The sequence below is a fragment of the Oncorhynchus clarkii genome, chromosome 14 (assembly GCF_045791955.1).
Source record: "Oncorhynchus clarkii lewisi isolate Uvic-CL-2024 chromosome 14, UVic_Ocla_1.0, whole genome shotgun sequence".
Taxonomy (NCBI): domain Eukaryota; kingdom Metazoa; phylum Chordata; class Actinopteri; order Salmoniformes; family Salmonidae; genus Oncorhynchus; species Oncorhynchus clarkii.
The window spans coordinates 30,593,750-30,621,617 of NC_092160.1; the positions used below are offsets into that span (position 1 = coordinate 30,593,750).

Genomic DNA, 27,868 nt, shown 5'->3' on the forward strand with positions numbered 1-27,868 from the left:
AAATGCCGCTATACAAGAGTTTGCATATTTTTCAAAAGAGCAACAACTAATGGTTTCTGAGGTTAGTAAGAATGAACTTTTCACCTGGCGGTGTATAGTCTCTGATCGATCAATAAGTGGTTCATAGAAATTACAGTTTATATGTGATGAAAGACGTATTAGATCACGTTTTACCTAACTTCTAGTAAAGTACCAATGGGATTTATAAATAGTCCCACTTGGAATCATTTTGTATTAAAACAATAGTTTTAGTGGTGATAAAATACGTGGATGATTTGTTATTAGCGTCGAAAGAAAGTGGAAAATAAACGTATATGAGAAATCACCACCTTGGTCAAATTAGTTGGAGGAAAAGATAAATGTAACATATTTGGTGTTTTCGATTTCTAAACGCAGGATACAGATAACCTGGGATCGGGAAGAAACTGCGTTCTGTGGCATGGCTAAACTTTCCTCGCATGCTCAGGAAAACGTAAAGTTTTTAGTTTTGTTAGACATTCTATACCGTAATTCTCTGAAACTGATAAGACGCTTATAGAATGAAATCAATATATAAAAAATATTATTGGCTTGCTGATTAAAAGGTAACATTGTGAATGCTAACGAAATGTATACTTTCTTTTCCAGAAGAAGGGGTTTCATTTTCTCTGGTCAAAATGTCCTTGGAGACTGCGATACTGGGGAAAGCAGTTAGTGATAGTCGGCCGCTTTAAAAGTAAAAGTATCTGGATAAGGCTATAAATGGAGTTCCGGATAAGTGTTCTTGACCTATGGTTCACTAGTAGGTACACACCATATGAATATGCGTTAGTTAGGGAATTAATATGCGTTAGTGGATTTATTTTGGAAGGGGTCTTTTCAATTCAGTTTCAAATTGGGTATGCAGAAAGATGGAAGTGTTTTTGAAAACGTATTTAAGTTGTTTCTAAAGAAAAGGGAGTGGAAACATTTTAATGGTGTCAAATGCCCTGAATAATAAGAATTGCCAGTAGGGAGTTATCATGGAAGGTGACGTCAGAATGCTTAAATCCATGGGAGAGATATTTTTACCACAACAAGTGTGTGTGAAGCTCAACCCACCCTAACCGGCTAAAGACTGAGGGACAACTGTGTCTGAGGACCTGTGAACGATATCTGAAATAGACATGTTGGAATGATGTGTGTTGAATTGAGAAGGTCAAATTTTAGTTAAAGTAAGCACTAAGGACTGTTATCCTGAATTTGGGTTGGACAATTTATAAAACGTTTTAGTAATGATTTGGATATAGAACGGTTTAAATTTACTAGGCCTAGGGAAGCTTTGGAAACTAATCCTGAGACAGGGAGGTTGACTGAATTTACAGAATATTAGATTAAAGGTTTTGTTTCTTTTGTTTTATTATGTCATTAGAATTTGAATGTTAAATTGTATTGATATAATTAATTGAATAAAAGGTTTATAGTCTGTTTTGCGATAACACCCAAGGATGGAGAAGAAAGAGACCAACATAATATGGGCATAGATGTAACGAATCTCCTCTTCGTCTGAGGAAGAGTAAGAAGGATCGAACCAATATGCAGCGTGGTAAGTGTCCGTCATAATTTATTGACTGACCACACAAAATAAAATAACAAAGTGAAATGGAAGAAACGAAACAGTTCTGTAAGGTGCCGTACACTAAACAGAAAAAAACCACCCACAAACAAGAGTGGGAAAACAGGCTGTCTAAGTATGGTTCTCAATCAGAGACAACGATTGACAGCTGCCTCTTATTGGGAACCATACCAGGCCAAACACATAGAAATACCAAACATAGAACAAAAACATTGAATGCCCACCCCAACTCACGCCCTGACCAGCCTAAAATAGAAACATACAAAAGGAACTAAGGTCAGGACGTGACAATAGAACTAAACGGATGGACGTTTTCCCCAGGTTTAGTTACATTACAAGTAGTGGTAATTTATTGCAAATATGCAGTTATTATAAATGTATTTTTCTCTTTTCTTGTTTGGTCAATTTATTTTTGTTTTGAGGAACATAAGTGTGTATATTTTTCCTGAGGAGTGACTGTTATAAATTGACTAAACTTGATTTGAGAATGTTTTAGTATGTATCAAACTATGGAAGGAAATTAGGAGTAGTGACTTATGTATTATGGGAACTGCATTGGGGATCTGAGGGGGCTCATAAATGAAGGTTATGGTAGTGGAGGGATGTTATTTCTAGAGACTATGTATATTATTAGAGGAGATAACTCACAGAAAAGGAAGGACAGCTGGCTGTGTAAATTATAGAAATATAAAATATAGGGACAATTCCAAAGTAAATTGAACATTACACATACCTAGATTATGGTAAAAGTGATAGGTGGTGGCATTTTGAACACTATAGTAAAAGTTTAAGAAACTTATGACTTAGAGTTTTGTTAAGATTGGATATTCTTCCAACTGGAAGACACTTGACTGATTACATGTTATTCTTACGGCAGTTGCTGTAGGGACCATCATTTGGCTATCATTGTGTATAAATATATCTGTGGCAGGAGGCGAGGTATTTGAGACAGAATGTTTACATAGGATTGTTATTTAAATATTACAAATTAGTGATCTTGCTATAAGAAGAAAGTCTGTTGTCAGGAAATAAGCCATGTGTTAGTTTGTATGTCCTCAGGAAAAAAGCAGCACATAAGAAGCCAGAAATAACCAAGGGTATGGGCTGACTTCTGGAGATTGAGTGTACATCAAGATACACCAGGCTGGGGGTATACTTCTTACAGCACCTGCAGTGGTAAAGATCGTCATGTCTCTCTTCGGTGGGTGAATAATTCTCACAAGAAGTAAGGTCCAGCTGAATAATGGGTGAGCTTGAAAACACCAGGACAGAGGATGGTGGAGAGAGAGAGAGAGAGAGAGAGAGAGAGAGAGAGAAAGACTAGATTCCACTGTAGACATACTGGGTTGGGTTTGGGAGCTACTTGTTCTATTTGTTAATGCAACATGTGAAAAAGGATAGATTTTAGGGTAATTGTACTCTAAACAACATGTTGAAGGCATTGATGAGAAAGCATATACAGTGTTGAATTACTTCAAGACGAGATTATATTGATTAAGGATATGCACATGCTTATCAGTTGAAATGAATGGAGCAGATGGGGAAACAAAGTGAAAATGACATGATTTGGGAACACCTCTCAGAACCTGGGGCCAAAAGGGGAAGACTGGGTGGAAGCGTGAGGAAGCTTATTAGGACTTTTATTTTTGAGGAGTCCAGCAGAAAAGTATCCTGGAGGCACAGAGTCAGGTGAAGAGAGAGTAGGAATTGTCATGATCTCAGATTTTGGTATTCATGAAAATATTTATGCATAACATATCACATTGTCAATACTGTTATGTTTTGTTTTTGCTTTCCAAGTCTGATGCTAATGTAACGGATGTGAAACGGCTAGCTTAGTTAGCAGTGGTGTGCGCTAAATAGCGTTTCAATCGGTGACATCACTTGCTCTGAGACCTTGAAGTAGTAGTTCCCCTTGCTCTGCAAGGGCCGCTGCTTTTGTGGAGCGATGGGTAACGATGCTTTGTGGGTGACTGTTGTTGATGTGTGGTTCGCGCCCGGGTATGGGCGAGGGGACGGTCTAAAGTTACACTAACATATCTCTCTTCGGGACCAGAAGGAGAGGGGGTCACCAGCTTCAGCTGGAATGTCAATTTGTTGTGTGATAAGTGATGGAAGTAAGAGGGTGTATGGTGTAATTATAGAACAGAGGCCATAAGTCTCTAAGTTTGAATGACTCACAGAAAGAAGGCAGAAACCTGAACCATGACCAGAGGTTCCACGTCTGGTGATCCAAGGTGACCAGGTCCTAGTGTTCAAGAAGAATGGAATGAGCCAAGGAGGGAGGGTCCCTACAAGGTGGCTCGAACAACATCAACTGCTGTCCAGGTGAAAGGAAGCAACACATGGTACTATCTAAACCCCTGTACCAAAGTCCTGTCGGAAAGGAAGAGACATCCACTAGGTCATGAAAACGCAGAGAATTCTGATACACCAGGTGGGTGTCCAAAGGGAACGGGAACAGAGGAGAACGATGCGCCAGGCAGGAGCCAGGCAGGAGCCAGGCAGGGGCCAGGCAGGGACCAGGCAGGGACCAGGCAGGGGCCAGGCAGGGGCCAGGCAGGGGCCAGGCAGGAGCCAGGCAGGAGCCAGGCAGGGGCCAGGCAGGAGCCAGGCAGGAGCCAGGCAGTTGCCAGGCAGGAGCCAGGCAGGGGCCAGGCAGGGGCCAGGCAGGAGCCAGGAAGAAACCAAAGGAGAAGTGGATCTTGGAGCATCTTCCAACAGCTAACAGACACTCTCTCCTGAATATCCAGAGAGTCCAGGGTTGGGGGAGAGTGACATGCCTTCTACCCCTAATGACATACCTGGTGTGGCAGACCTCCCTGACGGAAGCCCTCTGCAGTGGGACCCCGAAGTACCACCTACAGAATGGGAACAACTCTTCCCTGAAATCAATGCCTTTCCAGATGGAAGCCCAGTCCGGTCAGAAGAGGGAACCTCGGGGGAAGGAACAGAAGGGGAGACCCCACAAGGAGGAGGAAAAGGAGAAGTCTCACAGGCTGAAGAAAAGGGGGATTTCCCCACAATTGACTTTTCAGCTCTCTTAGAGACTAGTACACCAACTAAGACAATAACAAGACCACAAGAAAGTGGGTTGATGCAGAAAATCTGGACATCTGTTAACTGGGGTAGCCATAATAAAGAAACTACCCCAGAATCAAACATTGACCCAAAATGTAGAAAAGCAGTAAAGAATGACTTGTATAAGTGGGCTAAGTACACAACAGCTAAACATAGGATGGACAATTGCATTTTGTGTAGTAAATCACCTTTGTCTGATCTTTTAATAGTACCTGAACTTGCATCATTTGAAGAATGTGTTAAATGTTCAATGTATTCAGAGAAAATACTACATTCCTTGGTGTAACAGAATGCAGGTTGGCATTAGGTAACACTAAAGGCAGAAGTGAATTAAATAAAAATGTGTTGGGAGAACATGAATGTGCAACATATGACATAAGAACTGAATTGAATTGTCCTCCTCATAATGATATGAGTTTGAGTCCAAAAAAACAAATATCTATTGATTATTAAAACTTGCAGTGAAGCTGCTCAACATCTACATCACATTAGTCATCTAACAGTCTCCCACCCAGAGAGACCCACTGAAGCACACTTTCCTATTTATGCTATTTGTATTCCTCCATATATCAGGCAGACAGACCAGATCCCTACCTCCTCCCACTGCCACCTGCCTCCTCTATGTTTGTGTTAATGCTGTAGTCATTTGGTTGTAATCTTGGATTGAGCAGACTTTCCGTCATTAGATATAGTCTAAAATATTGTATATTTTTTAAGAGCAACCGGGCTGGCAGGTAGAAGTTAGCATATCCGTGTCTCTGGCCCACACTCCAGTACAGTAGGTGGCGGTAATGCTCCATATCGTTGGATGTCAACCGCCGATAATCCCCACCGAAGAAGAAGACAAGCTTGCCTTGTGGTATCTGGCTAGCTGGAAGATCTCTTTCCTGTTGTCCAATTCATTTTCAGTTAAGGGTATTTTCAAGAATGCCACCTAAGGGGAAAGGTGGCAAGGAGGCAGGGAAAGGTGGCAAGGAGGCTGGGAAAGGTGGCAAGGGAGGGAAAGGTCTGTTTATTCTTCATTAAATCGACAAAGCATGTTGGATTGAGAACATGCTAACTAGCTAGCCAACTGAAATACACAGCCTGTGTGCAGTTCAGTTGCAGTTAGTTAGCAGCTAGGAAACGTTAGTTATCTCCATGTAAGTCATGTTATTATGTTGAATGTTATTATTCAGGTGGAGCTGCTGCGGGGGCTGGTGACAAAGAAAAAAAGGAAGAGAAGACGATTAAAGGAGGCACTTCTGTTAAGGTGAATAGCTATGTTAGTTACTCTATGCAATGCTACATTCTAGCTACACCATATAGTCTTTAGCTACACTGTATGTGTTCTTATGTAAATATAGACAGCTAGCTAAATTGACTGACTATGCTGTTTTAACGTATTCCCCAGGTCAGACATATCCTGTGTGAAAAACATGGTAAATGTATGGAGGCAATGGAGAAACTGAAGGCTGGGGTTCGCTTCAGTGAAGTGGCCTCACAGTACAGTGAAGACAAAGCCAGACAAGGGGTAAGAGAGCAGTTCCCATGCACCAACTAACATACATTAACCTATTGGTTTATCATGTATAGGGTACTGTCTGCTAGTACCTAAAAGGTCCACTGGATGGCATCCTCTTTGTCTTGCTGTCTAGTTTTTCAATATTGTTGTTAGGGTGAGAGAACTGGGGGGAATATTAATTTGTCACAGACTGTTGGAACATTTTGGTCTGTTTGCAACGGAAACCGTTTACTCTGGGAACAAGACAGACGTAAAAGCAATGAAATGGGAGAGACCTACCCGAATCTGTCCAATAGAACCGAATTTCCCATTTTGGAGTGAATCGTTTCCATTGCAAAACATTTTGCAACAGTGTCTGACTTATGAATACACCCGTTTTAGCCTTGTGTGACTGTGGCAATATTGACTGTAGTGTTATCCTGGTGGTGACAGGGTGATCTGGGCTGGATGATAAGAGGGTCTATGACCGGACCCTTCCAGGACGCTGCCTTCGCCCTACCCAACAGCACCATGGACAAACCCATTTACACAGACCCCCCCGTCAAGACCAAGTTTGGCTACCACATCATCATGGTGGAAGGGAAGAAATGACCCGAAGGCTGGTGGCGGTAATGCCCCATTAACAACCGCCGTTAAACCCCATCGAAGAAGAAGAATGACCCGAAGGAAATATCCACTACTCTTCACGTTGACATTGGGACACTCTGCTTTCTCTCAGAGGATCTATTTTTTTTATTTTCTTTTTTTCTTGCATAATGTTTTTCATGTCTTGGTAATGGCACAACAAAAGCTAAAAATGAAATGCTCTGTAAAGAGACACAGGCTATTAAGATGTATGTACTCCTGTCTGTAGCTAATAAAAAGTGGTGTAATTTTTTACACTGGTGGTCAATTAAATAAACATTGTCAAATGTATGTGAATGAATGCCCATTGAGTTTGTTGCAGAAACATACTTCGAATACAAAGTTGTCCACTGCTTTCAGAACAAACATGATACAATTAATGTTTGATATTATCTTGCTTTTCAATCATGCAATCAACGGTATACCACTTACATCCCAAGTAATTGAATGACCTAAAGTTAGATACATTCTATAATGAACCTAAAAGTAGGAATCCCGCTTCGACAGCTCATTGGCCCAGAAATATGGAATCAGATGACGTATTGTTTCCGGGTTCCCTTTCTGGCGGAGATCACAAAAGGTAACTTTCGGTCAATTCGTTCCGGCAAGACTGATCGGGTTTGGCTGCTGAAGGTAAGAATGTTGTAAGCTTGCCAGGTAAATGGGTGTCAATTGCTAGCTGGCTGCTGTAATCTTATCAACAATGTAATCCGTATGTAGATAATTGAGGCTAATTTAAATGGCTAATATAAATATCTGTCTGCATTCATCTCTAACACAGTCGACTGCTAAAATGAAAGCACGTAGAATGTCTATTTTGAAGATCAAAATATGTTTACTTGTAACGTCAGTGAACTGAAACTAGTTATTGTAATGCGTGTGGCCCTCTGGGCTGTCTGTCAAATTGGGAAATTTGAAGAACACTAAACCGTGTCACTTTCAGTCGTTTGAAGTGTTTTCGGTTTACCAACAGCCTGGCCTACTCGCAGTAAGCAGCGTTGAATTGCACCTGGGTGTAGAGCAAAGTTGTGTTCTGTTGATGTGCAAATTTGACTGCAATCAGCTGGCAACTTTTTTTTAAACAAAATTATGTTTGTGGGTGGGTATACTTTGTGGAACGTTCCAACAGGAAACTGTTCCATAAACATAAGGTTGCCATCAAACAACGCACTCAAAGTTGTATAGCAGCAGAATAAGATACCGGGTAGGGAGTGGGCTTATTTTAATTACATTTTTCACTCGCCACGTTTATTCCTGAAAAATGTATGTCCTCACTCTGGTAGCCAATGGACAAACATTAAGAATAAACTACGCGGTGATTTGATGCCTATTCGGCAGCTAGTTAGTTAGGTCAATTGATCATGCTACTGTGTATGCGTTGTTTGTTGGCAAAATTGTTCTTAAGTTTTTGGAACAGATTCCTGTTCGAACGTTACACAAATTATACCCCCGTTGCCTGCTGTATGATGGATGCGTCACATGATATAATCACGAGCCATATAAATAGATCGCCTAGTCTCATGCTTAGTCTGGATTCATAAAATGAAAGAAAATAATCTTGTCCACATTTAGATCATGCCTTCTGTGTATGGCAACAACACGGTGACTTCAGCTCTGTGTCTCTCCGGTCCACTTGTCAGTGTGTCGTCCAATCAAAGGATGCTATCCAGGTTTGATGTTTAAGCCAGTTATGATGGCTTAAAGAGCAGTCAGCGTGACCAGGAGTACCCCAGTACTCTGACCCTGATCAGCTCATCATGGGGTGAGCTGGGAAGATATCATTGGTTGTGACTGGCTCCATCTTCAGTTGGCTGAGCTGTGGACATTGGTCAGTGAGTCAACTGGCTACTGGGGCTGGGTCTCAACACTGTGTGGTGGCTTCTTCTCCTCATCTCCTTCAGGAGAGTATACTGGGTGTGTTCCCACAACTTTGCTACCACCTTTCCTGCCCTACTCTGCCAGATCCGTGATCGTGGAGAGGACCCAAGGAAAGGAAGCTAGTTAATAAGACCCAGCCGGAGTAGCCTATATGAGGACCCAGAGCACAGTAGACGGGGTTGGTTGTTGTTCACAGGGAGAGGTAATTCAGGCATTGAAGGAGTGAAGGCAAAGTTCATTTCCACACTCTGGCTGCACCCTGTCCTCACATAAGAAGGCTAATTTAGGGAGCAAGAGGCCAGCACTGGGAGAGAGGTGTCGTGTGTCTATACACATTTGACCGTACTTGTGAGTACCAAAAGTCAGCGCAAAACCGTAAGTCATCCAAAATTGAGACATTTAGCTAGTGCTCACTTGTAAAAAAGCAATTTTTGGCTTAAGAGTTAGGGTTAGAGTAAGGGGTTCAGGGAAAATATGATGTTGACTGGGAATCCATTCCCTTGTTAATGACGCCTCAGGCATGTGACATACTGTACTCTAAACTACCATTCGGTGTAGAAAACCTCTTGTCAAAATAACAAGCGGTCTAGAACTGATAGACAAGAGAATCCTAACCTAATGATGTTATTGATAGATCCAACCTGACCATCACTGCTCTGTCTGTTTTCACTTACCCTTTTCTCACATATATTAATATCTTTTATTTTGTGTTCCAACAATAGGCTTACTCTGTTTGGATTGAGTGGACTTAAAACCAGACGGCATCAGCCTAAAATAAACCCCTACTTGTCTCTGGATCCTTGGCATCGATAAGGCTCATCTCCTCTCGGGTTTTACCTGACACCCTGACATTTAAACCCCCCCCATCCAATATGGGTCTCCACCAATCAGAGCTCCACTCCCTGCTCCTCCTCCCCCTCCACCTCGTGGTGTGGCTGTACTCCCTCCTTTCCTTCCTGCCCTGGTACTACTTCACCAGGGCTGGGGAGAAGAGAACCCGGGCCACGCGGGTCAAGGCTCGCTCCACCTCCGGGTGCTCCGAGGGGCCGTACCGCTGTGTAGACCGCTTCCAGAGCTTGGCCACGGAAGACTTCCCTGGGAAAGACACGCTGGACAAACTGTTCCAGCAAGCCGTACAGCGCTTTGGGGACTCTGACTGTCTAGGGACAAGAGAGGTACTGAGTGAAGAGAATGAGCCCCAGCCCAGCGGAAAGGTCTTTAAGAAGGTAACCTACATGAATACGCCTGTTATAGTGCTACGTACGCCTGCCATAGTGCTCCTGTAAGATGCTCTGGATAAGAGCATCTGCTAAATTACTAAAATGTAAAGGTCGTAATGCTACATACGCCTGTCGTAATGCTACATACGCCTGTCGTAATGCTACATACGCCTGTCGTAATGCTACATACACCTGTCGTAATGCCGCGTTTACGGGTTCGTTTGAACTCTGAAATGTTCCGATGTGCTAACTGGTTGAACGTGGCACGTGTATAACTACAACCAGTTAGAAATGTCAGTTTCTTAGTTCCAACTAGCACTTGAACGAGGCGTTAATGCTACACACGTTTTAATGCCCGGCAGTGCTGCACAGTGCCACAAATGCCTATTGTTGTGCTCAGTTCAAATGAAGCTGCATATGTCTCCGTAAAGCTGTCTCTCTTCGCCACATTATCTTCGCCCAGCTCTAGCTGACCCAAAATTAACAAGGAAGCACACTCTTCCTCTATTCAAATAGGAGAAGAGCGCCTGCCTAATTTACAAAAATTCAAATTGACTAACAGGTCTCCTCTCTTGCAGCTGATTCTGGGGGAGTACTGCTGGCTGTCCTACCAGCAGGTAAACTCTGTAGTGAGTTACATGGGCAGCGGGTTGGCAGCACTGGGCCAGCAGTCTAAGAGTATGGTTGCCATCTTCTGTGAGACGAGAGCTGAGTGGATGATCTCTGCTCAGGCCTGCTTCAGATACAACTTCCCATGTGAGTACTGTACCCTGGGGCTTCTTCCCAAATGGCACTCTATTCCCTACCTACGTAGTGCACTACTTTATACCTAAAGTAGTGCACTACATAAGGAATAAGGTGCGTTCTGGGAGGAGATGGAAGGCTCAACATGATTAGATGTAGCCAACTAAACAACAACAGGGCTTTTCTTTCCAGAAAGTTTGATTTAATCATAGTCATGTTGGCCTGGTGTTGGGATATCGATAACATATAAAGATATCTTTAAATAGAGGTACATTGTATTAGATTAGAATGCCTTTTGTACACTAACATTGGAATACATTTTGTTCAGGTCCGCACATAACAAATACATTCGTACCCTGTCATGTACCCTGTCATGTACCCTGTCAGTTTAGTACCCGGCCAGTTTAGTACCCGGCCAGTTTAGTACCCGGCCAGTTTAGTACCCGGCCAGATCAGTACCCGGCCAGATCAGTACCCGGCCAGATCAGTACTCTGTCATGTACCCGGTCAGTTCAGTACTCTGTCATGTACCCGGTCAGTTCAGTACTCTGTCATGTACCCAATTAACATAATTAGGATGTACATAATTCAAGAATGTGCCTTTATTCCCAATCAGTCCGGGAAGTATTGTGCAAGAATAAGAGGTAGAAAATTACCCTAACACAATGTCCAAAGTGCATTGACATTGCTCTGTGTTTACACAGTGGTGACATTCTACGCGACACTGGGAGAGGAAGCGGTGGCATTTGGACTGAACGAGACAGGAGTCACACACCTCATCACCAGCACAGAACTACTGGAGACCAAACTGAAGGTGAGCTAGAATCACCTGACCTAGAACATAGAACCCCAGAATTGCTCAGTTGGGTTGAAACATGGTAGTGCAGCAGAGTTGAGGGTTTGACTGAATGGACAGTATATACACTGAGTTTACAAAACATGTTTTTTCCATGACATGCACTGACCAGGTGAATCCTGGTGAAAGCTATGATCCCTTATTGATGTCACTTGTTTAATCCACTTCAGTAAGTGTAGATGAAGGGGAGGAGACAGGTTAAAGAAGGATTTTTAAGCCTTGAGACAATTGAGACATGGATTGTGTATGTGCCATTCAAAGGGTGAAGGGGCAAGACAAAAGATTTAAGTTCCTTTGAACGGGGTATGGCAGTAGGTGTCAGGCGCACCGGTTTGTGTAAAGAACTGCAACGCTGCTGGGTTTTTCACACAACAGTTTCTCGTGTGTGTCAAGAATGGTCCACCACCCAAAGGACATCCAGCCAACTTGACACAACTGTGGGAAGCAGTGGAGTCAACATGGGCCAGCATCCCTGCGGAACACTTTCAACACCTTGTAGAGTCCATTGTCTTGCTGAATTGAGGCTGTTCTGAGGGCAAACGGGAGGATGCAACTCAACATTAGGAAAGTGTTCCAAATGTTTGTACACTCCGTAGTAAACGTATGTGCCAACTAGCTTCTATTTTCAGTCTTTCACGTGTTGCAATTGTCTGAGACTATTTGCCAACCGTAGCTAAGTCCCGTGTCTGAATTGGAAATCGTTTTATTTATTTTTTTGCATATCCAAACTTTCCCAGAGACGCCCTTGGAGAGTGGGGTCACGGACAGGGATGCATTTCTACTAGCTAATTGAACTTTTCTCCTCCCTCTATTCTTCATAGGGTGTTCTCTCTCAGATCCCCAAGCTGAAACACATCATCTCTGTAGACCAGAGGAGGGTCAGTACAGAGGGATACCCACCTGGTCTCGCCATCCACAGCATGGCATCAGTACAGGAGCTGGGGTCACAGCCTGACAACTGTGAGTAACACCAGAGTACTGCATGAGAAACGCTATGAAAATGACACAAGTAATGTTAGAGCATGGTTTTGGTCCATACCAGCACTAAAACACTTGATTCAACTAATTATCAAATTTATTTGTCGCATACGCATGGTTAGCAGATGTTAATGCGAGTGTAGCGAAATGCTTGTGCTTCTAGTTCTGACAATGCAGTAATAACCAACGATTAATCTAACCTAACAATTTCACAATAGCTACCTTATACACACAGGTGTAAAGGAATGAAGAATATGTACATAAAGATATATGAATGAGTGATGGTACAGAACGGCATAGGCAAGATGCCTTAGATGGTATCGAGTACAGTATATACATATGAGATGAGTAATGTAGGGTATGTAAACATTATATTAAGTGACATTGTTTAAAGTGACTAGTGATACATTTTTTACATGTATGGCAGCAGCCACTCAATGTTAGTGATGGCTGTTTAACAGTCTGATGGCCTTGAGATAGAAGCTGTTTTTCAGTCTCTCGGTCCCTGCTTTGATGCACCTGTACTGACCTTGCCTTCTGGATGATAGCGGGGTGAACAGGCAGTGGCTCGGGTGGTTGTTGTCCTTGATGATCTTTATTGTCTTCCTGTGACATCGGGTGGTGTAGGTGTCCTGGAGGGCAGGTAGTTTGCCCCCGGTGATGCGGTGTGCAGACCTTACTACCCTCTGGAGAGCCTTACGGTTGTGGGCGGAGCAGTTGCCGTACCAGGTGGTGATACAGCCCGACAGGATGCTTTCGATTGTGCATCTGTAGAAGTTTGAGTGCTTTTGGTGATGAGACGAATTTCTTCAGCCTCCTGAGGTTGAAGAGGCGCTGTTGCTCCTTCTTTACCACGCTGTCTGTGTGGATGGACCAATTCAGTTTGTCCGTGATGTGTACGCCGAGGAGCTTAACTTTCTACCCTCTCCACTACTGTCCCGTCGATGTGGATAGGGGGGTGCTCCCTCTGCTGTTTCCTGAAGTCCACAATCATCTACTTTGTTTTGTTGATGTTGCGTGTGAGGTTATTTTCCTGACACCACACCCCGAGAGCCCTCACCTCCTCCCTGTAGGCTGTCAAGTTGTTGGTAATCAAGCTTGATGATTGAGTTGGGGGTGTGCATGACCACGCAGTCATGGGTGAACAGGGAGTACAGGAGAGGGCTCAGAACGCACCCTTGTGGGGCCCCAGTGTTGAGGATCAGCGGGGTGGGGATGTTGTTACCTACCCTCACAACCTGGTGGCGGCCCGTCAGAAAGTCCAATTATCAATATCTTAATTGGCCAAATCGGGTGTGTAAGAACTGTTGAACCAATGGCTGTCTGTTACAGTGAAGTGAGACCTGTTAAACGAACCAATGTCTCTGTTACAGTGGCTAGGCCGGTGGTGAGTCCTCAGCCATCAGACCTGGCTGTAGTGATGTACACCAGTGGTTCTACAGGCAGACCCAAAGGAGTCATGGTCGTCCACAGCAACCTCACCGCTGGAATGACCGGACAGTGTGAACGCATCCCTGGCCTGGGGTGAGTGACAGTTGGGTTTAGTAGTTTTACATGGGGGAGAATAGGCTCTCTCCCTCCCTGCCTCCCGAGGCACCCCCTTAACCCATACCCATAACTCAGGGGTTCTCAAACTTTTTTGATAGCATATTTATCAGGTACCCCCCCTCATAATCACAACAACTCAAGCGAGATGAAAAAATAGCATACAAGGAGTTTTACTATGATATCGGCAGTGCATGGCCGAACAAACCAAGTATCGGGCCCTGGGAAGGAACATATTTAAGGTGCGCCTCTTGGAATTGGAGAGAACAACGTTTTCAAGCGTATTTCCTCTAATTCTATAGATTTTGTCATGGGACGGAGATATTGTGTTGTTGCAGCTTTAAAGCTAATATCCTGCAATTCTACACATATTTGGCATGAGGATTCCAGGTGACTTACCTCGTGAAGCTGGTTGAGAGAATGCCAAGTGTGCAAAGCTGTCAAGGCAAAGGGTGGCTACTTTCAAGAATCTCAAATATAAAATATTTTGCTTTGTTTAAAAAAAAATGTTTTGGGTTACTACATGATTCCATATGTTATTTCATAGTTTTGATGTCTTCACTATTATTCTACAATGTAGAAAATAGTAAAAATAAAGAAAAACCCTTGAATGAGTTAGGACACCAACATTTGACTGGTACTGTGTACCTGTCTGCAGACCCCACTTTGAGAACCCCTGCTCTAACTCTATTCCTAACCCTGTTCTTTGCCCCTGAACTAACTTCACATAGGTTACGTACCTTACTCTAACCTCTGACCTAACTTCACATAGGCCAGAGGTTAGAGTAAGGTTTTTAGAGAGCAGGTATGTTACGCATGTGAAGTTAGGTCAGAGGTTAGAGTAAGGTACGTAACCTATGTGAAGTTAGGTCAGAGGTTAGAGTAAGGTACGTAACTTAACTTCACGTGCGTAACATACCTGCTCTCTAAAAACCTTACTCTAACCTCTGACCCCATGCAGTATTCTAATGTATCTGTTCTCTGTCCATAAGACTCTGTCTAAATAGCCTACCTGCCCTTAAACCTCTGACCCTAATGCTAACCATGTTCTCTCTCTCAGGCCTAAAGACACCTACATAGCCTACCTGCCTCTGGCCCATGTTTTGGAAATGACAGCAGAAATCTCTTGCATGGCGTATGGCTGTCCCATCGGTTACTCCTCCCCTCAGACACTCTCTGACCAGGTAATGAACACTTGTTCATTCTGTCTGCATACTGACATTGAAGATAACTAAGGCCTCTTCATCCAGTCCTACGTTGATGCCCTCTCTTCTCCTCTCTCTCTCCAGTCCACTAAGATAAAGAGAGGAAGTAGAGGAGACAGCTCTGTGCTGAAACCAACTCTAATGGCTGCTGTACCGGTAAGACAACTGTTGTGGAAATTCAGTACTGAGAGACTTGGTCATTTTTATTTAATATCGATTTAATTATTGCAATAATGAAACCGTCAGCCCAACAGTCCAGACTGAAAGCCTAACTAATAATGAAAAAAACATACATAAAATGCTTAGTCATGCTGATCAAGGGGCTCATCCTGTCTTTATCTGCACCTGGTGTTATCTTTTTTTTTTTTACCTTTATTTAACCAGGCAAGTCAGTTAAGAACAAATTCTTATTTTCAATGACAGATTTGTACCTTGTCAGCTCGGGGATTTGGTTCCGGTTACTAGTCCAACGCTCTTAACCACTAGGCTACCTCGCCGCCCCCATCTTAACCACCAACCCTGGCCTAATTTCCCAGATGCCAGGATGTCTAAGAACCATTGTGGCCTTTGTTCTACTCCTCTCTCTCCCAGTTACAACCACTCCACATCCTGTCTGGAATGCCAGCTGTAGGTTTTTATCACCCAGTCAATCAATTGTCAGCTCAAATCCCACAGGCCCAACTCAAACCACAGACACAGATTTGAGGGTACTCATCAACCCTAATTTGATGCATAAACTGTATTATAACAATCTTGTCATTTTTTTTCTATCACACAACACATCTGTCTGGTCTTCTGCACCGGTGTGACAACATATATTGCTATGTGGTCTACTGTACCATTTATTTGTTTGAACAGGAAATCCTGGACCGCATCAATAAGAATGTGATGAGGAAGGTTGGGGAGATGAGTTACATTCAGAGGACGCTGTTCAACCTGGGATACAACTACAAACTGGAGCAGGTCAAGAGGGGTTACGATGCTCCTCTCTGCAATGTGTAACAACTCTTTATACCTTGCTAACATGTGATATATCTAGTAGTAGTAAAATGTGTTTTCTGACGATCCCATTAACCCAGAGAATAAGTATTATTCGCATGTTAAATGATTCAGTGTAAATCACCTACAATAACAACACATGTATCCAGATTGGGAATCGTACATTAAACAAAGTACTTTAAATTAGTGTTCAAGTGTATTAGTGTGTGTTCACAGTTCTGTGTGTGTGTCTAGGCTGCTGTTCAGTAAGGTGCGCAAGTTGCTGGGCGGCAGGGTGAGGCTGATGTTGTCTGGAGGGGCTCCTCTTTCCTGTGCCACACAGAGGTTTATGAACATATGTTTCTGCTGTCCTGTGGGCCAGGGGTACGGACTGACGGAAACCTGTGGCGCTGGCACCATCACCGAGGGTAAGGGAAAGGGATACCTTGTCAGTTGTCCAACTGACATCTGTCTTCCGCATTTAACCCAACCCCTCTGAATCAGAGAGGTGCAGGGGGCTTCCTTAATCAACATCCACGTCTTCGGTACCCCGGGGGGGTATGGAGTGAGGAGGGCAGGTAGTATGGAAAGCCTTTGCTTTACCTGTATAACTAAAGGTTGTGTTTCCTCTATTCCCCCTGTCTAGTGGCAGACAACAGCACGGGTAGAGTTGGAGCTCCTGTCATCTGCTGTGAGATCCGACTCAGGGACTGGCTGGAGGGAGGCTACACCAATCGGGACAAACCTCACCCCCGAGGGGAGATTCTGATTGGAGGGCCTAACATCACTATGGGTTACTATAGGAACGAGAGTAACGGCCAGGACTACTTTGTGGACGAGAAGGGTCAGAGGTGGTTCTGTACAGGAGACATAGGAGAGATCCACCCTGACGGATGTCTGCAGATAGTGGGTGTGTAACGTATGTGTGTATCGTGGAACGGGTGTGTGTTGGAGGATTTTCTCATTGTCCATCATAGGCATATACATTCTATTCTAGTGGCCAAATATTAAACATTTAAAAGCAACTGTAAATGAATTTAAAGCAATATCTTGCATTGTGGCGTGTGTTATTGCTCGTTAGATCGTAAGAAGGACCTAGTGAAGCTCCAGGCTGGGGAATACGTCTCTCTGGGGAAAGTAGAAGCTGCTCTGAAGAACTGCTCCCTCATCGACAACATCTGTGCTTACGCTAACAGGTGAGCCCTAGCCCAGTGTTATCTCTCAGCCCCTAGTGGTAGAGGTTTACATTTGCAGAGTGTGAACTGGTCTTAGATCTGTGCTTACTGGCAACATGTAACTCCAGTTATCCCAGCCTATATGGGTGCTTCTAACCCATGAACTCTGACATTGGATCCATTCTTACCTCTAACCCCTGCAGTGAGCAGAACTATGTGATCAGTGTTGTGGTACCCAACCAGAAGATGTTGACTGAGCTGGCTAGACAGAGGGGAGTGAAAGGGAGCTGGGAGGAGGTGTGCACCCACCCTGCCATGGAGAAGGAGGTGCTGAAGGAGATCAAAGAGGTGGCCACTTCAAGTAAGAACCCCTGGGTCCTATTCATTAGAGCATACCGTACGTAGGAAAACGTTTGGCAACATAAACAAGGGTTTCTTATTGGGAAAGGTTTCAATCTGTTTTCTTACGTTTGGTCTAGTGAATACAACCCTGATGTCCTTTAGATTGATTTAGATGTTTGGATTGATTTCATCTCACTGGGCAGGTTTCCATCGACCCAGGTTCATGCGACAATGTCAAAAAATGATTGCGGCATATAATGTAAATGGAAAACGTAGGATACTTTTTCTAAAGAACTAATACATTTTTATGTTTTACAGGCAGATTTTTATATTGTCGAACTTGTTTTATTGCGAGAAATAAACTGTTTTTCTAATAAATTATGATGGCCAGATATTATTGAACGTATGCCATTCAAGGCTGCTCAGAGGAGGAAGGGGAGGACCATCCTCAGTGAATTTCATAAAAATGAAAATTGTAAAACATTTAAAGTTACCCTTTTTTAGATAAAACTATACTAAATATAATCACGTCACCAAACAATTGATTAAAACACACATTTGGCAATGAAGGTATACAAGTAGCATCAACAGCTCTCTGTAGGGTAGCACCATGGTGTAGCTGGAGGACAGCTAGCTTCCGTCCTCCTCTGGGTATATTGACTTCAATACAAAACCTGGGAGTCTCGTGGTTCTCTCCCCATTCCATAGACTTACACATTATGACAGGCTGGAGGACATCCTCCGGAAGTTATCAGAGCACTGGCAGCATGAACTGACATGTTGTCCACCCAATCAAAGGATCAGAGAATGAAGTACTGAAAGCATAAGCTTCTTCCACTTAGCTAGCAAATGCAGCCTACTGAAACACCCTGCTCAAACAGAGGGATGATATGTTAGCTAGCTGGCTATGACTAACGAACACAACACTGGAACTCTTCCAAGTCGAGGTAAGCTTCCAGTAATACCAATCTATTGCCCCCGGTGTAACCGCTTACTGACTATACACTAACGTTACTGCATGATTGTAGGTTTACTAACGTGTTAGTTCTATTAGCTGACTATGATGTTACTTTAGCTAAATGTTTTATTTTACCAGGTAAGTTGACTGAGAACACATTCTCATTAACAGCAATTACCTGGGGAATAGTTACAGGGGAGAGGAAGGGGATGAATGAGCCAATTGTAAACTGGGGAAGATTAGATGACCGTGATGGTATGAGGGCCAGATTGGGAATTCAGTCAGGACAGCAGGGTTAACACCCCTACTCCTCTTACGATAAATGCCATGGCATCTTTAGTGACCACAGAGAGGCAGGACACCCGGTTAAAGTCCCACCCGAAAGACGGCACACTACACAGGGCAATGCCCCCAATCACTGCCCTGGTGCATTGGGATATACTTTTTTTTGACCAGAGGAAAGGGTGCCTCCAACTCCACTTCAGCAGCATGCACGTTGTCAACAATGCTATGGTGACAACGATGTAGGTTGTGTGTAGCGGTTTGGCTTGGAAAGTTTTTTTTTTTCTTTTTTTTTTTTCTCTCGCTTGGTCACATACAGCTGCTGTGCATTGAAGTCAAGTGAAGGAGTAGAAGGAGGAGAGCGCATAGAAGGAATACAACGTGCCTGCTATGAAAGTGAACTGCATTTGAGTGATCACGGGTGTATTCATTCCGCCGATTTTTATTTAATTTTTTATATTAAGACTTTTCATAAAGGGAAGCAAAACGGGGATAAACATGACCTGAATTGGTCTAACTCTCGTTTGCAACTGCTGGACTAATGATTACATCCTAGATCAGATAGATGCAGGCAAGCTTGTGTAATGTGATCTTGAATGTCACTGTCTGTTGCCTCAAATTTCTCTTGGCCTGTGTGCAGGGTGGTTATAGGGAAAATAAGAGTATCATGTAGTAGCCTAAACCTATCACTGTTGCATTGAACTGGGTGAATGGAATATGAATGAGTCATGCTGTAATAGAAATAAGGCCATGCTCATGAAAGTGTCCTCCATCATCACAAATGACTGTTTAAAGCACAACTCATTTAATTCTAAATGCCTACTGCTTGAGAAATCCATTTATTCAAAAATGTGTTTCTTGACTTTCGAGAATGCCTGAATTGCTTCACATTGCAATTTCACCATCAAATTGTTTCAGACCAGCTAGGCCATGGTGGAAGTAGGCACATGAGAATTACTGTATTACAATATGGCAAATATTAGTCCATTCTTGCATTCTATCCATACTGGTTTTTTTCAGGGTCCCTGAGATGTTAAAGATAGATAGGTGGGCAAGGCATCAAGTACCACAGTATGAGTCATAATACCCATAAAACCTAGCGGTCAAACAGGGAAATGGTTCCAATCGTTTTTCCCCTTCTTTTTTTCCCCATAGGGGATTTTAGAAACAGTTCAAACAAGGGCTGTGTTTTGTGTAGGCTCACCCTGGGAGGACATTTTGAGAACTGAATCTCTCTAGGACATGGTGACTTGGCAATATAGTAGCCTGTATTTATCCCCCCCCAAAATGATAATGCTAATGTGGCTATCATAAAGAATATAGTCACCTTGTCTGAGAGAGCGTTACCCTGGTGTGATGTTTCGATAACCGTGTAAGTCTACACAACACAGCCCTGAAGTGTTTCTGACATCCCCTTTGGGAAAAATTAAGGGTTGAAAAACAATTGGTACCATTTCACTGTTTGACTGCTAGGTTTGGTGGGGGCTCTACCCAGGATGTTGCCACTTTATGAATGGCAATTTGCCTAATAATAGAATAATTCTAACACTTTAACCACTTTTATTCGACAAGTGTTTATATAGGTGTGATGTTCAAGAGATGCATCATGGCAATTTTTGCAACAAATTTAAAAAATGTCAACAAAAAAATAAATGGAACAAAGATTTTGTCATGACCTTCCACTCTCTTTACTCTGTATCTCACCTTCCTTCTCCCTTCTAGTTAAACTCCAGAGGTTTGAGATCCCAGTCAAGGTCCACCTCAGCCCAGAGCCCTGGACCCCTGAGACAGGACTGGTGACTGATGCCTTCAAGCTGAAGAGAAAAGAGTTAAAGAACCACTATCTCCAACACATAGAGAGGATGTATGGGAGACCATAATGTAATGATCTAGAACTTCACCTAATGCCCATAGGCCTCTGGTCAAAAGTAGTGCACTATATTGGGAATAGGGTTCCAGGCCTTGAGAGGTGCATGGTGTGCAGGCTTTTGCTCGGCCCTGCTGTAACTCATTTGACTTCAGCTAATCAAGGTCTTGGTTACAAGCAGCCAATTTGGTGTTTGAGTAGGGCTAGAACAAAAGCATGCATCCACACTGTGTAGCTGTTCAGGAGTAGGGTTGGCTACTCCTAACCTAAGCCAAAGTCGCCAACAGTCTGCTGTTAGTTAAATTAGCCTCAGTCGGTGCCAGTCACGTTTCTGCTTCAGCTGACTTTGTCTTGTGGCACCTTATTCCCTATGTCGTACACTGCTTCTGACCAAAATTAGAGCACTCAAGGGTATAGGGTGTAATTTGGGATTCAGCTGTAGTGTTGTTCAATAGAAACTGTTTGATACCCAGGCTACTGTTCTTAGTGTGTGTGTAAAGAATATCCCTATTAGACAATTATTTGTGCTAATAATGTACTTGTAAAAAAAAAAAAACATTGCACTCAAGCACGTCCAGTTCTGCCCTCAATTGTTGTCATTAGAAAAGAGTCTGAACTGTAGATGGTAAATTATTTATTTGGAAATCAAACTTGAAGCTGATCCAGCATTTATAGAAATGTATGTTTATAGAAAAGTCCTACTTTCACCAACAAACAAATGGAGCATTGAGGAAAGGGAAACATTCCAGTCAACGCTTACCTGCCATTCCAGCCTAAACTCTTTACCCGTTTTGTAGTGTGTGTGTGTTCTGTAAATACTTGATTCCTCATTATGTAGTTGTTCTGCTGCCCTCTAATGGTAAGATAGCAGTATCGACATTTACTGTGCCTTTCCCTGCATCTGTTAAATTTGATTATTTATTTAGAAGTATGTTAAAATATACCTTGGCTTTTCTAAAGCAATGGATGGCTAAGACTAAATAAGCATTGACTAACAATTCGGTTTATTCAACTTTGTATTATTTTGCTTTTGTTGCACCAAACGTCACTCAGGAAACTTAATAGCAGCTATTTAATACTTGGCTAGGAGGATAGACTGCATGGGCTTTTTGTTTTTACCTGAATACTCAAAGCAATGTTATGAAGATATTAGTATCCTTGTTATAACAATGTCTAATTAACATTTAAGAGTCCATTTCTTTCTCCAACTACTGTGTGAAAAATGGTTACTTCAGTTCTGGGGGTCACATGCTTTAAATGACATTGGTGAATAAAAATGTTTTGTATGACTACTTTGCCTTGTCTTTTGTAATAAAAAGTACCTTCATTTACATACACAGTAACTTAAATGGGCTGTAGCAGATTTACCAACTATAAAACAGTACATAACTGGTATACTCTTAAAGCAGGGTTGTCATTGTGAGCCCAAATGAATATGACCCTGAAAGCAGATTAAAGCAGCCCTCAGCTACTCCAGTCCTGGAAGCGGAAACAGTCACTGGCGATCTTCCAGACAGGCTGGTCACTGGTGGGGGAGGCCTGGGCTGTGAGGAGGAAGTTCTGATTGAAGTAGCGCTGCTTCTGACCGTCAAACTTCACCTGTCCTGCCGTCACCACCAGCAGCGTGGTCTGGCCCTGGGTTGCCTGCTCTGGATGGGAATATAAGGATGGGAAAATGGTGTTGGCCTCTTTCCACAAACCTGATCACATTCTGTTTCTCTTGTGTGATCAGGATGGTGGAACGAGGCAAAAGTTGGACTGTATATTTTGGGTTGCAAATGTCAGTATTATACATTTTTACCATCAAAAAACAGGATTACAGGTTAATTGCCAAATGGTGGCAGAGTCAGAAGCATTTCTAAATGAGGATAACCTATAGAGAAGTGCATGCTGTTTAGTGTCAACAATATAATTGACTTTATATTTTGGCTCTATATATTTCTCCCCCCCATGTTTTAATTGAATGTGCAATATGAGTCAATCATTGTTTACATTGAAACTGAAAAACTTCCAGTTCTGAAAATAATTGTGGGAAAGAATCACCATGCACTGGCTGACAGTCCAGAGTCTGGATACTGAACTCGCTGGAGGGAAGTGACTCAAAGAAGTCTCCAAGAGCAGCCTGCCCTGACACAGCATTCCCGTTCCAAACCAGGGTCGCTTTGTCCAGGTAGAGCCGCATCAAGTTCTGGGGAAAGATCAACAGTAGGGAGTTGGCCATCTACAGATTTTAAGGAACTCAAAGAAGTGTTTTCCAAAGTAGGGATACCAAGGGAGGTGTTTGGACCTGTGTAACTAGTACGGTTCAGTGCCTTCACACAGCCCGGTACGGTTCAGTGCCTTCACACAGCCCAGTACGGTTCAGTGCCTTCACACAGCCCAGTACGGTTCAGTGCCTTCACAGCCCAGTACGGTTCAGTGCCTTCACACAGCCCAGTACGGTTCAGTGCCTTCACACAGCCCAGTACGGTTCAGTGCCTTCACACAGCCCAGTACGGTTCAGTGCCTTCACACAGCCCAGTACGGTTCAGTGCCTTCACACAGCCCAGTACGGTTCAGTGCCTTCACACAGCCCAGTACGGTTCAGTGCCTTCACACAGCCCAGTACGGTTCAGTGCTTTCACACAGCCCAGTACGGTTCAGTGCCTTCACACAGCCCAGTACGGTTCAGTGCCTTCACACAGCCCAGTACGGTTCAGTGCCTTCACACAGCCCAGTACGGTTCAGTGCCTTCACACAGCCCAGTACGGTTCAGTGCCTTCACACAGCCCAGTACGGTTCAGTGCCTTCACACAGCCCAGTACGGTTCAGTGCCTTCACACAGCCCAGTACGGTTCAGTGCCTTCACACAGCCCAGTACGGTTCAGTGCCTTCACACAGCCCAGTACGGTTCAGTGCCTTCACACAGCCCAGTACGGTTCAGTGCTTTCACACAGCCCAGTACGGTTCAGTGCCTTCACACAGCCCAGTACGGTTCAGTGCCTTCACACAGCCCAGTACGGTTCAGTGCCTTCACACAGCCCAGTACGGTTCAGTGCCTTCACACAGCCCAGTACGGTTCAGTGCCTTCACACAGCCCAGTACGGTTCAGTGCCTTCACACAGCCCAGTACGGTTCAGTGCCTTCACACAGCCCAGTACGGTTCAGTGCCTTCACACAGCCCAGTACGGTTCAGTGCCTTCACACAGCCCAGTACGGTTCAGTGCCTTCACACAGCCCAGTACGGTTCAGTGCCTTCACACAGCCCAGTACGGTTCAGTGCCTTCACACAGCCCAGATGAATCAGTACATTCACACAGCCCAGTACGGTTCAGTGCCTTCACACAGCCCAGTACGGTTCAGTGCCTTCACACAGCCCAGTACGGTTCAGTGCCTTCACACAGCCCAGTACGGTTCAGTGCCTTCACACAGCCCAGTACGGTTCAGTGCCTTCACACAGCCCAGATGAATCAGTACATTCACACAGCCCAGTACGGTTCAGTACATTCACACAGCCCAGTACGGTTCAGTGCCTTCACACAGCCCAGTACGGTTCAGTGCCTTCACACAGCCCAGTACGGTTCAGTGCCTTCACAAAGCCCAGTACGGTTCAGTGCCTTCACACAGCCCAGTACGGTTCAGTGCCTTCACACAGCCCAGTACGGTTCAGTGCCTTCACACAGCCCAGTACGGTTCAGTGCCTTCACACAGCCCAGATGAATCAGTACATTCACACAGCCCAGTACGGTTCAGTGCCTTCACACAGCCCAGTACGGTTCAGTGCCTTCACACAGCCCAGTACGGTTCAGTGCCTTCACACAGCCCAGTACGGTTCAGTGCCTTCACACAGCGCAGTACGGTTCAGTGCCTTCACACAGCCCAGATGAATCAGTGCCTTCACACAGCCCAGTACGGTTCAGTGCCTTCACACAGCCCAGTACGGTTCAGTGCCTTCACACAGCCCAGTACGGTTCAGTGCCTTCACACAGCCCAGTACGGTTCAGTGCCTTCACACAGCCCAGTACGGTTCAGTACATTCACACAGCCCAGTACGGTTCAGTACATTCACACAGCCCAGTACGGTTCAGTACATTCACACAGCCCAGTACGGTTCAGTACATTCACACAGCCCAGTACGGTTCAGTGCATTCACACAGCCCAGTACGGTTCAGTGCATTCACACAGCCCAGTACGGTTCAGTGCATTCACACAGCCCAGTACGGTTCAGTACATTCACACAGCCCAGTACGGTTCAGTGCATTCACACAGCCCAGTATGGTTCAGTGCCTACCCTTCTTTTCTTGTCCATGCAGTCATAATATATGTTGGTAAACTCCTCTGAATACCTGCATGACGCGTCAACGTGGGTCCTGAAATCCTAGAGAAGGGACAAGAGGTGTGATTGAATGACAGCCATTGACAACTTGGTCAACATAGAGATGTGCCTTAGATTTTTTTGGGGGGGGGAATAGTCAGAATAACATTTTAGAAATAAAAAAAATACAGCCAGTGAGCCCATTGAATGTCAGCAGGGGGGGGGGGGGGGGGGGGGGTTTAGGTCAACAACACTCCAGGCCACTCTTGAATGTCTAAAACTAGATAGACAGTATAGAAGTTACAATGGGACTTTTTTTGGCCCACAAATTGATTGACTCTCCGCTGAATTGTGAAATCACTTGATGGTTGTCCACCCCTAAGTTACAGGGAGACCAGTCGTCCTCAGGTCTAATTAAAATGGCACAGGTGGTAATCGTGCGCTTGCGCTGTAAGGCTGTCACTGGGTGTTAGTTCATGATGAAGGTCTGTAGGTAGGAGGGTGTCAGTTCATGATGAAGGTCTGTATGTAGGTGGGTGTCAGTTCATGATGAAGGTCTGTAGGTAGGAGGGTGTCAGTTCATGATGAAGGTCTGTAGGTAGGAGGGTGTCAGTTCATGATGAAGGTCTGTAGGTAGGTGGGTGTCAGTTCATGATGAAGGTCTGTAGGTAGGTGGGTGTCAGTTCATGATGAAGGCCTGTAGGTAGGTGGGTGTCAATTCATGATGAAGGTCTGTAGGTAGGTGGGTGTCAGTTCATGATGAAGGCCTGTAGGTAGGTGGGTGTCAATTCATGATGAAGGCCTGTAGGTAGGTGGGTGTCAGTTCATGATGAAGGTCTGTAGGTAGGAGGGTGTCAGTTCATGATGAAGGTCTGTAGGTAGGAGGGTGTCAGTTCATGATGAAGGTCTGTAGGTAGGTGGGTGTCAGTTCATGATGAAGGCCTGTAGGTAGGTGGGTGTCAGTTCATGATGAAGGCCTGTAGGTAGGTGGGTGTCAATTCATGATGAAGGCCTGTAGGTAGGTGGGTGTCAATTCATGATGAAGGTCTGTAGGTAGGAGGGTGTCAATTCATGATGAAGGTCTGTAGGTAGGTGGGTGTCAATTCATGATGAAGGCCTGTAGGTAGTGAGGTAGCAGTTCACCATGATGAAGGCCTGTAGGTAGGTGGGTGGCAGTTCACCATGATGAAGGCCTGTAGGTAGGTGGGTGGCAGTTCACCATGATGAAGGCCTGTAGGTAGTTAGGTAGCAGTTCACCATGATGAAGGCCTGTAGGTAGTTAGGTAGCAGTTCACCATGATGAAGGCCTGTAGGTAGTTAGCAGTTCACCATGATGAAGGCCTGTAGGTAGTTAGCAGTTCACCATGATGAAGGCCTGTAGGTAGTTAGCAGTTCACCATGATGAAGGCCTGAAGGTAGGTGGGTGGCAGTTCACCATGATGAAGGCCTGTAGGTAGTTAGGTAGCAGTTCACCATGATGAAGGCCTGTAGGTAGTTAGGTAGCAGTTCACCATGATGAAGGCCTGTAAGGTAGTTAGGTAGCAGTTCACCATGATGAAGGCCTGTAGGTAGTTAGGTAGCAGTTCACCATGATGAAGGCCTGAAGGTAGGTGGCAGTTCCAGTGCCTGTAGGTCTTCACCACGTGAAACTGCAGCCATGCCTGGCATGAATGTATTAACTGTAGTGCGGTGAGGGAGGGGGGTGTACGCTGTGTCAATTTATTCTATGATTTTATGTGGAAGCAGCAACACTCTATTATCCAAGTAAAATGACCCCCCAGGGACAATAAAGTATATCATAACTGACAGTGTTGCTGGTTCTAACCAATGGTGTATTATTAAATCATTGGTTCAAACCCAGCTTCACTGTCCAATCTCGTTGCATTGGTGGCCCGGGTGGCTTTTGTGAACAATACACCGCTGTTCACATGTAGGGTTTGTAGTGTAGCTAGGTGTCTACACATAACGTTATATAACCCAACAACTAAAAACGTAACTACAATAAAGAACACATGAGGTTAGCTTATTGTAGTTAGATAGCTAGAAGATAAACTTACAACTGTTGCAGCCATCGCTGAAGACTTTTTGTTGTCTTTCCTCGTCGTCAAACGGACAGGCAATTTCTACATTTGAGGGATATCAAAATACCACAGCATTCAAATTCAAAAGCACGATGAAAATGCGTGACTCAAAATCATTTTCTTGCCGACGAGCGTGTGATGTAATTACTTCCGCTGGTCATAGATAATGTTTCTTCAAAATAAAAGTAATTTGCGATTAACGTGACTTTAATTTAACGCTTGCTGGGGAGGTTCTTCTTCTTCTTTGGGATTGGGGTGGAAGATCGCGCCCAAAGTGTAAACAGCGCCACCTACTGTCTTGGAGTGTGAGGCCAGACACAGCCTACCTTCATTAAATTCTCTTCATTAGTCCTGTTCCTCTAAGAAAGTGAAATAGAGCCCTGAAATCCACTTCCCTCCCTCCACTACACCACCCAAACCCCATGCAGCTGTTCTAACCCTTTCACACAATCTCTCCCTATCTACTTCATACAGTTCACATGCTCCACTCATCACACAGACCTGTTTCATGACTCCCTATCATCCACAACCTAGCTTTCGAATCTGCGTGCCCAAACCGTAATCTACTACACCCAACTTCCTCTCTCCTACTTCCCATATTCCCCACTTCTTCCTTTACTGATTGGTGCACGCAATATAATTCCCTCCCCTTACTGCTAGCA

The 27,868-nt window shown here is 44.2% G+C and overlaps 3 protein-coding genes across 6 annotated transcripts; 2 read left to right on the forward strand and 1 right to left on the reverse strand.

The window, feature by feature from the left end:
- The first annotated feature begins 5,503 nt into the window (after positions 1-5,503).
- On the forward strand, positions 5,504-7,096 carry LOC139366500 (protein (peptidylprolyl cis/trans isomerase) NIMA-interacting, 4 (parvulin)). Of its 2 annotated transcripts, XM_071104037.1 has the most exons (5): positions 5,504-5,681; positions 5,854-5,927; positions 6,069-6,188; positions 6,612-6,777; positions 6,846-6,901. In XM_071104037.1, the coding sequence occupies exons 1-4, from the start codon at positions 5,603-5,605 to the stop codon at positions 6,768-6,770; spliced, it is 432 nt and encodes a 143-aa protein (XP_070960138.1). In that variant the 5' UTR covers positions 5,504-5,602; the 3' UTR covers positions 6,771-6,777; positions 6,846-6,901. The 2 variants fall into 2 exon arrangements, with proteins under 2 accessions (XP_070960138.1, XP_070960137.1); XM_071104036.1 differs by having other exon boundaries at positions 6,612-7,096.
- Positions 7,097-7,313: 217 nt separating this feature from the next.
- Positions 7,314-22,123, forward strand: LOC139366501 (long-chain-fatty-acid--CoA ligase 4-like). 3 transcript variants are annotated; one of them, XM_071104039.1, is made up of 14 exons: positions 7,314-7,436; positions 9,404-9,907; positions 10,480-10,657; positions 11,350-11,459; positions 12,323-12,461; positions 13,853-14,003; positions 15,085-15,208; positions 15,314-15,385; positions 16,088-16,227; positions 16,463-16,635; positions 16,854-17,117; positions 17,289-17,403; positions 17,586-17,743; positions 20,687-22,123. In XM_071104039.1, the coding sequence occupies exons 2-14, from the start codon at positions 9,554-9,556 to the stop codon at positions 20,842-20,844; spliced, it is 2,136 nt and encodes a 711-aa protein (XP_070960140.1). In that variant the 5' UTR covers positions 7,314-7,436; positions 9,404-9,553; the 3' UTR covers positions 20,845-22,123. The 3 variants fall into 3 exon arrangements, with proteins under 3 accessions (XP_070960140.1, XP_070960139.1, XP_070960141.1); XM_071104038.1 differs by lacking the exon at positions 7,314-7,436 and adding an exon at positions 8,518-9,056; XM_071104040.1 differs by lacking the exon at positions 7,314-7,436 and adding an exon at positions 8,860-9,042.
- On the reverse strand, positions 21,448-27,393 carry LOC139366502 (nuclear transport factor 2-like export factor 2). The gene is made up of 4 exons (XM_071104041.1): positions 27,183-27,393; positions 25,102-25,188; positions 22,875-23,019; positions 21,448-22,480 (listed from the first exon to the last, which is right to left on the reverse strand). Exons 1-4 carry the CDS (start codon positions 27,195-27,197, stop codon positions 22,296-22,298), a joined length of 432 nt encoding a protein of 143 aa, XP_070960142.1. The 5' UTR covers positions 27,198-27,393; the 3' UTR covers positions 21,448-22,295.
- Between the last annotated feature and the right edge of the window lie 475 nt (positions 27,394-27,868).

Excerpts from the sequence above, each read along its gene's own strand:
- LOC139366501 (XM_071104039.1), top strand. The coding sequence starts at position 9,554 with ATGGGTCTCCACCAATCAGAGCTCCACTCCCTGCTCCTCCTCCCCCTC. Across the intron at positions 15,209-15,313 it reads CTCAGACACTCTCTGACCAG|TCCACTAAGATAAAGAGAGG; the intron begins GTAATGAACACT and ends CTCTCTCTCCAG. Across the intron at positions 17,744-20,686 it reads CAAAGAGGTGGCCACTTCAA|TTAAACTCCAGAGGTTTGAG; the intron begins GTAAGAACCCCT and ends TCTCCCTTCTAG.
- LOC139366500 (XM_071104036.1), top strand. The coding sequence starts at position 5,603 with ATGCCACCTAAGGGGAAAGGTGGCAAGGAGGCAGGGAAAGGTGGCAAG. Across the intron at positions 5,682-5,853 it reads AGGTGGCAAGGGAGGGAAAG|GTGGAGCTGCTGCGGGGGCT; the intron begins GTCTGTTTATTC and ends GTTATTATTCAG. Across the intron at positions 5,928-6,068 it reads AAGGAGGCACTTCTGTTAAG|GTCAGACATATCCTGTGTGA; the intron begins GTGAATAGCTAT and ends CGTATTCCCCAG.
- LOC139366502 (XM_071104041.1), bottom strand. Across the intron at positions 23,020-25,101 it reads GCATGGACAAGAAAAGAAGG|AACTTGATGCGGCTCTACCT; the intron begins GTAGGCACTGAA and ends ATCTTTCCCCAG. Across the intron at positions 22,481-22,874 it reads GGACTGTCAGCCAGTGCATG|AGCAGGCAACCCAGGGCCAG; the intron begins GTGATTCTTTCC and ends ATTCCCATCCAG.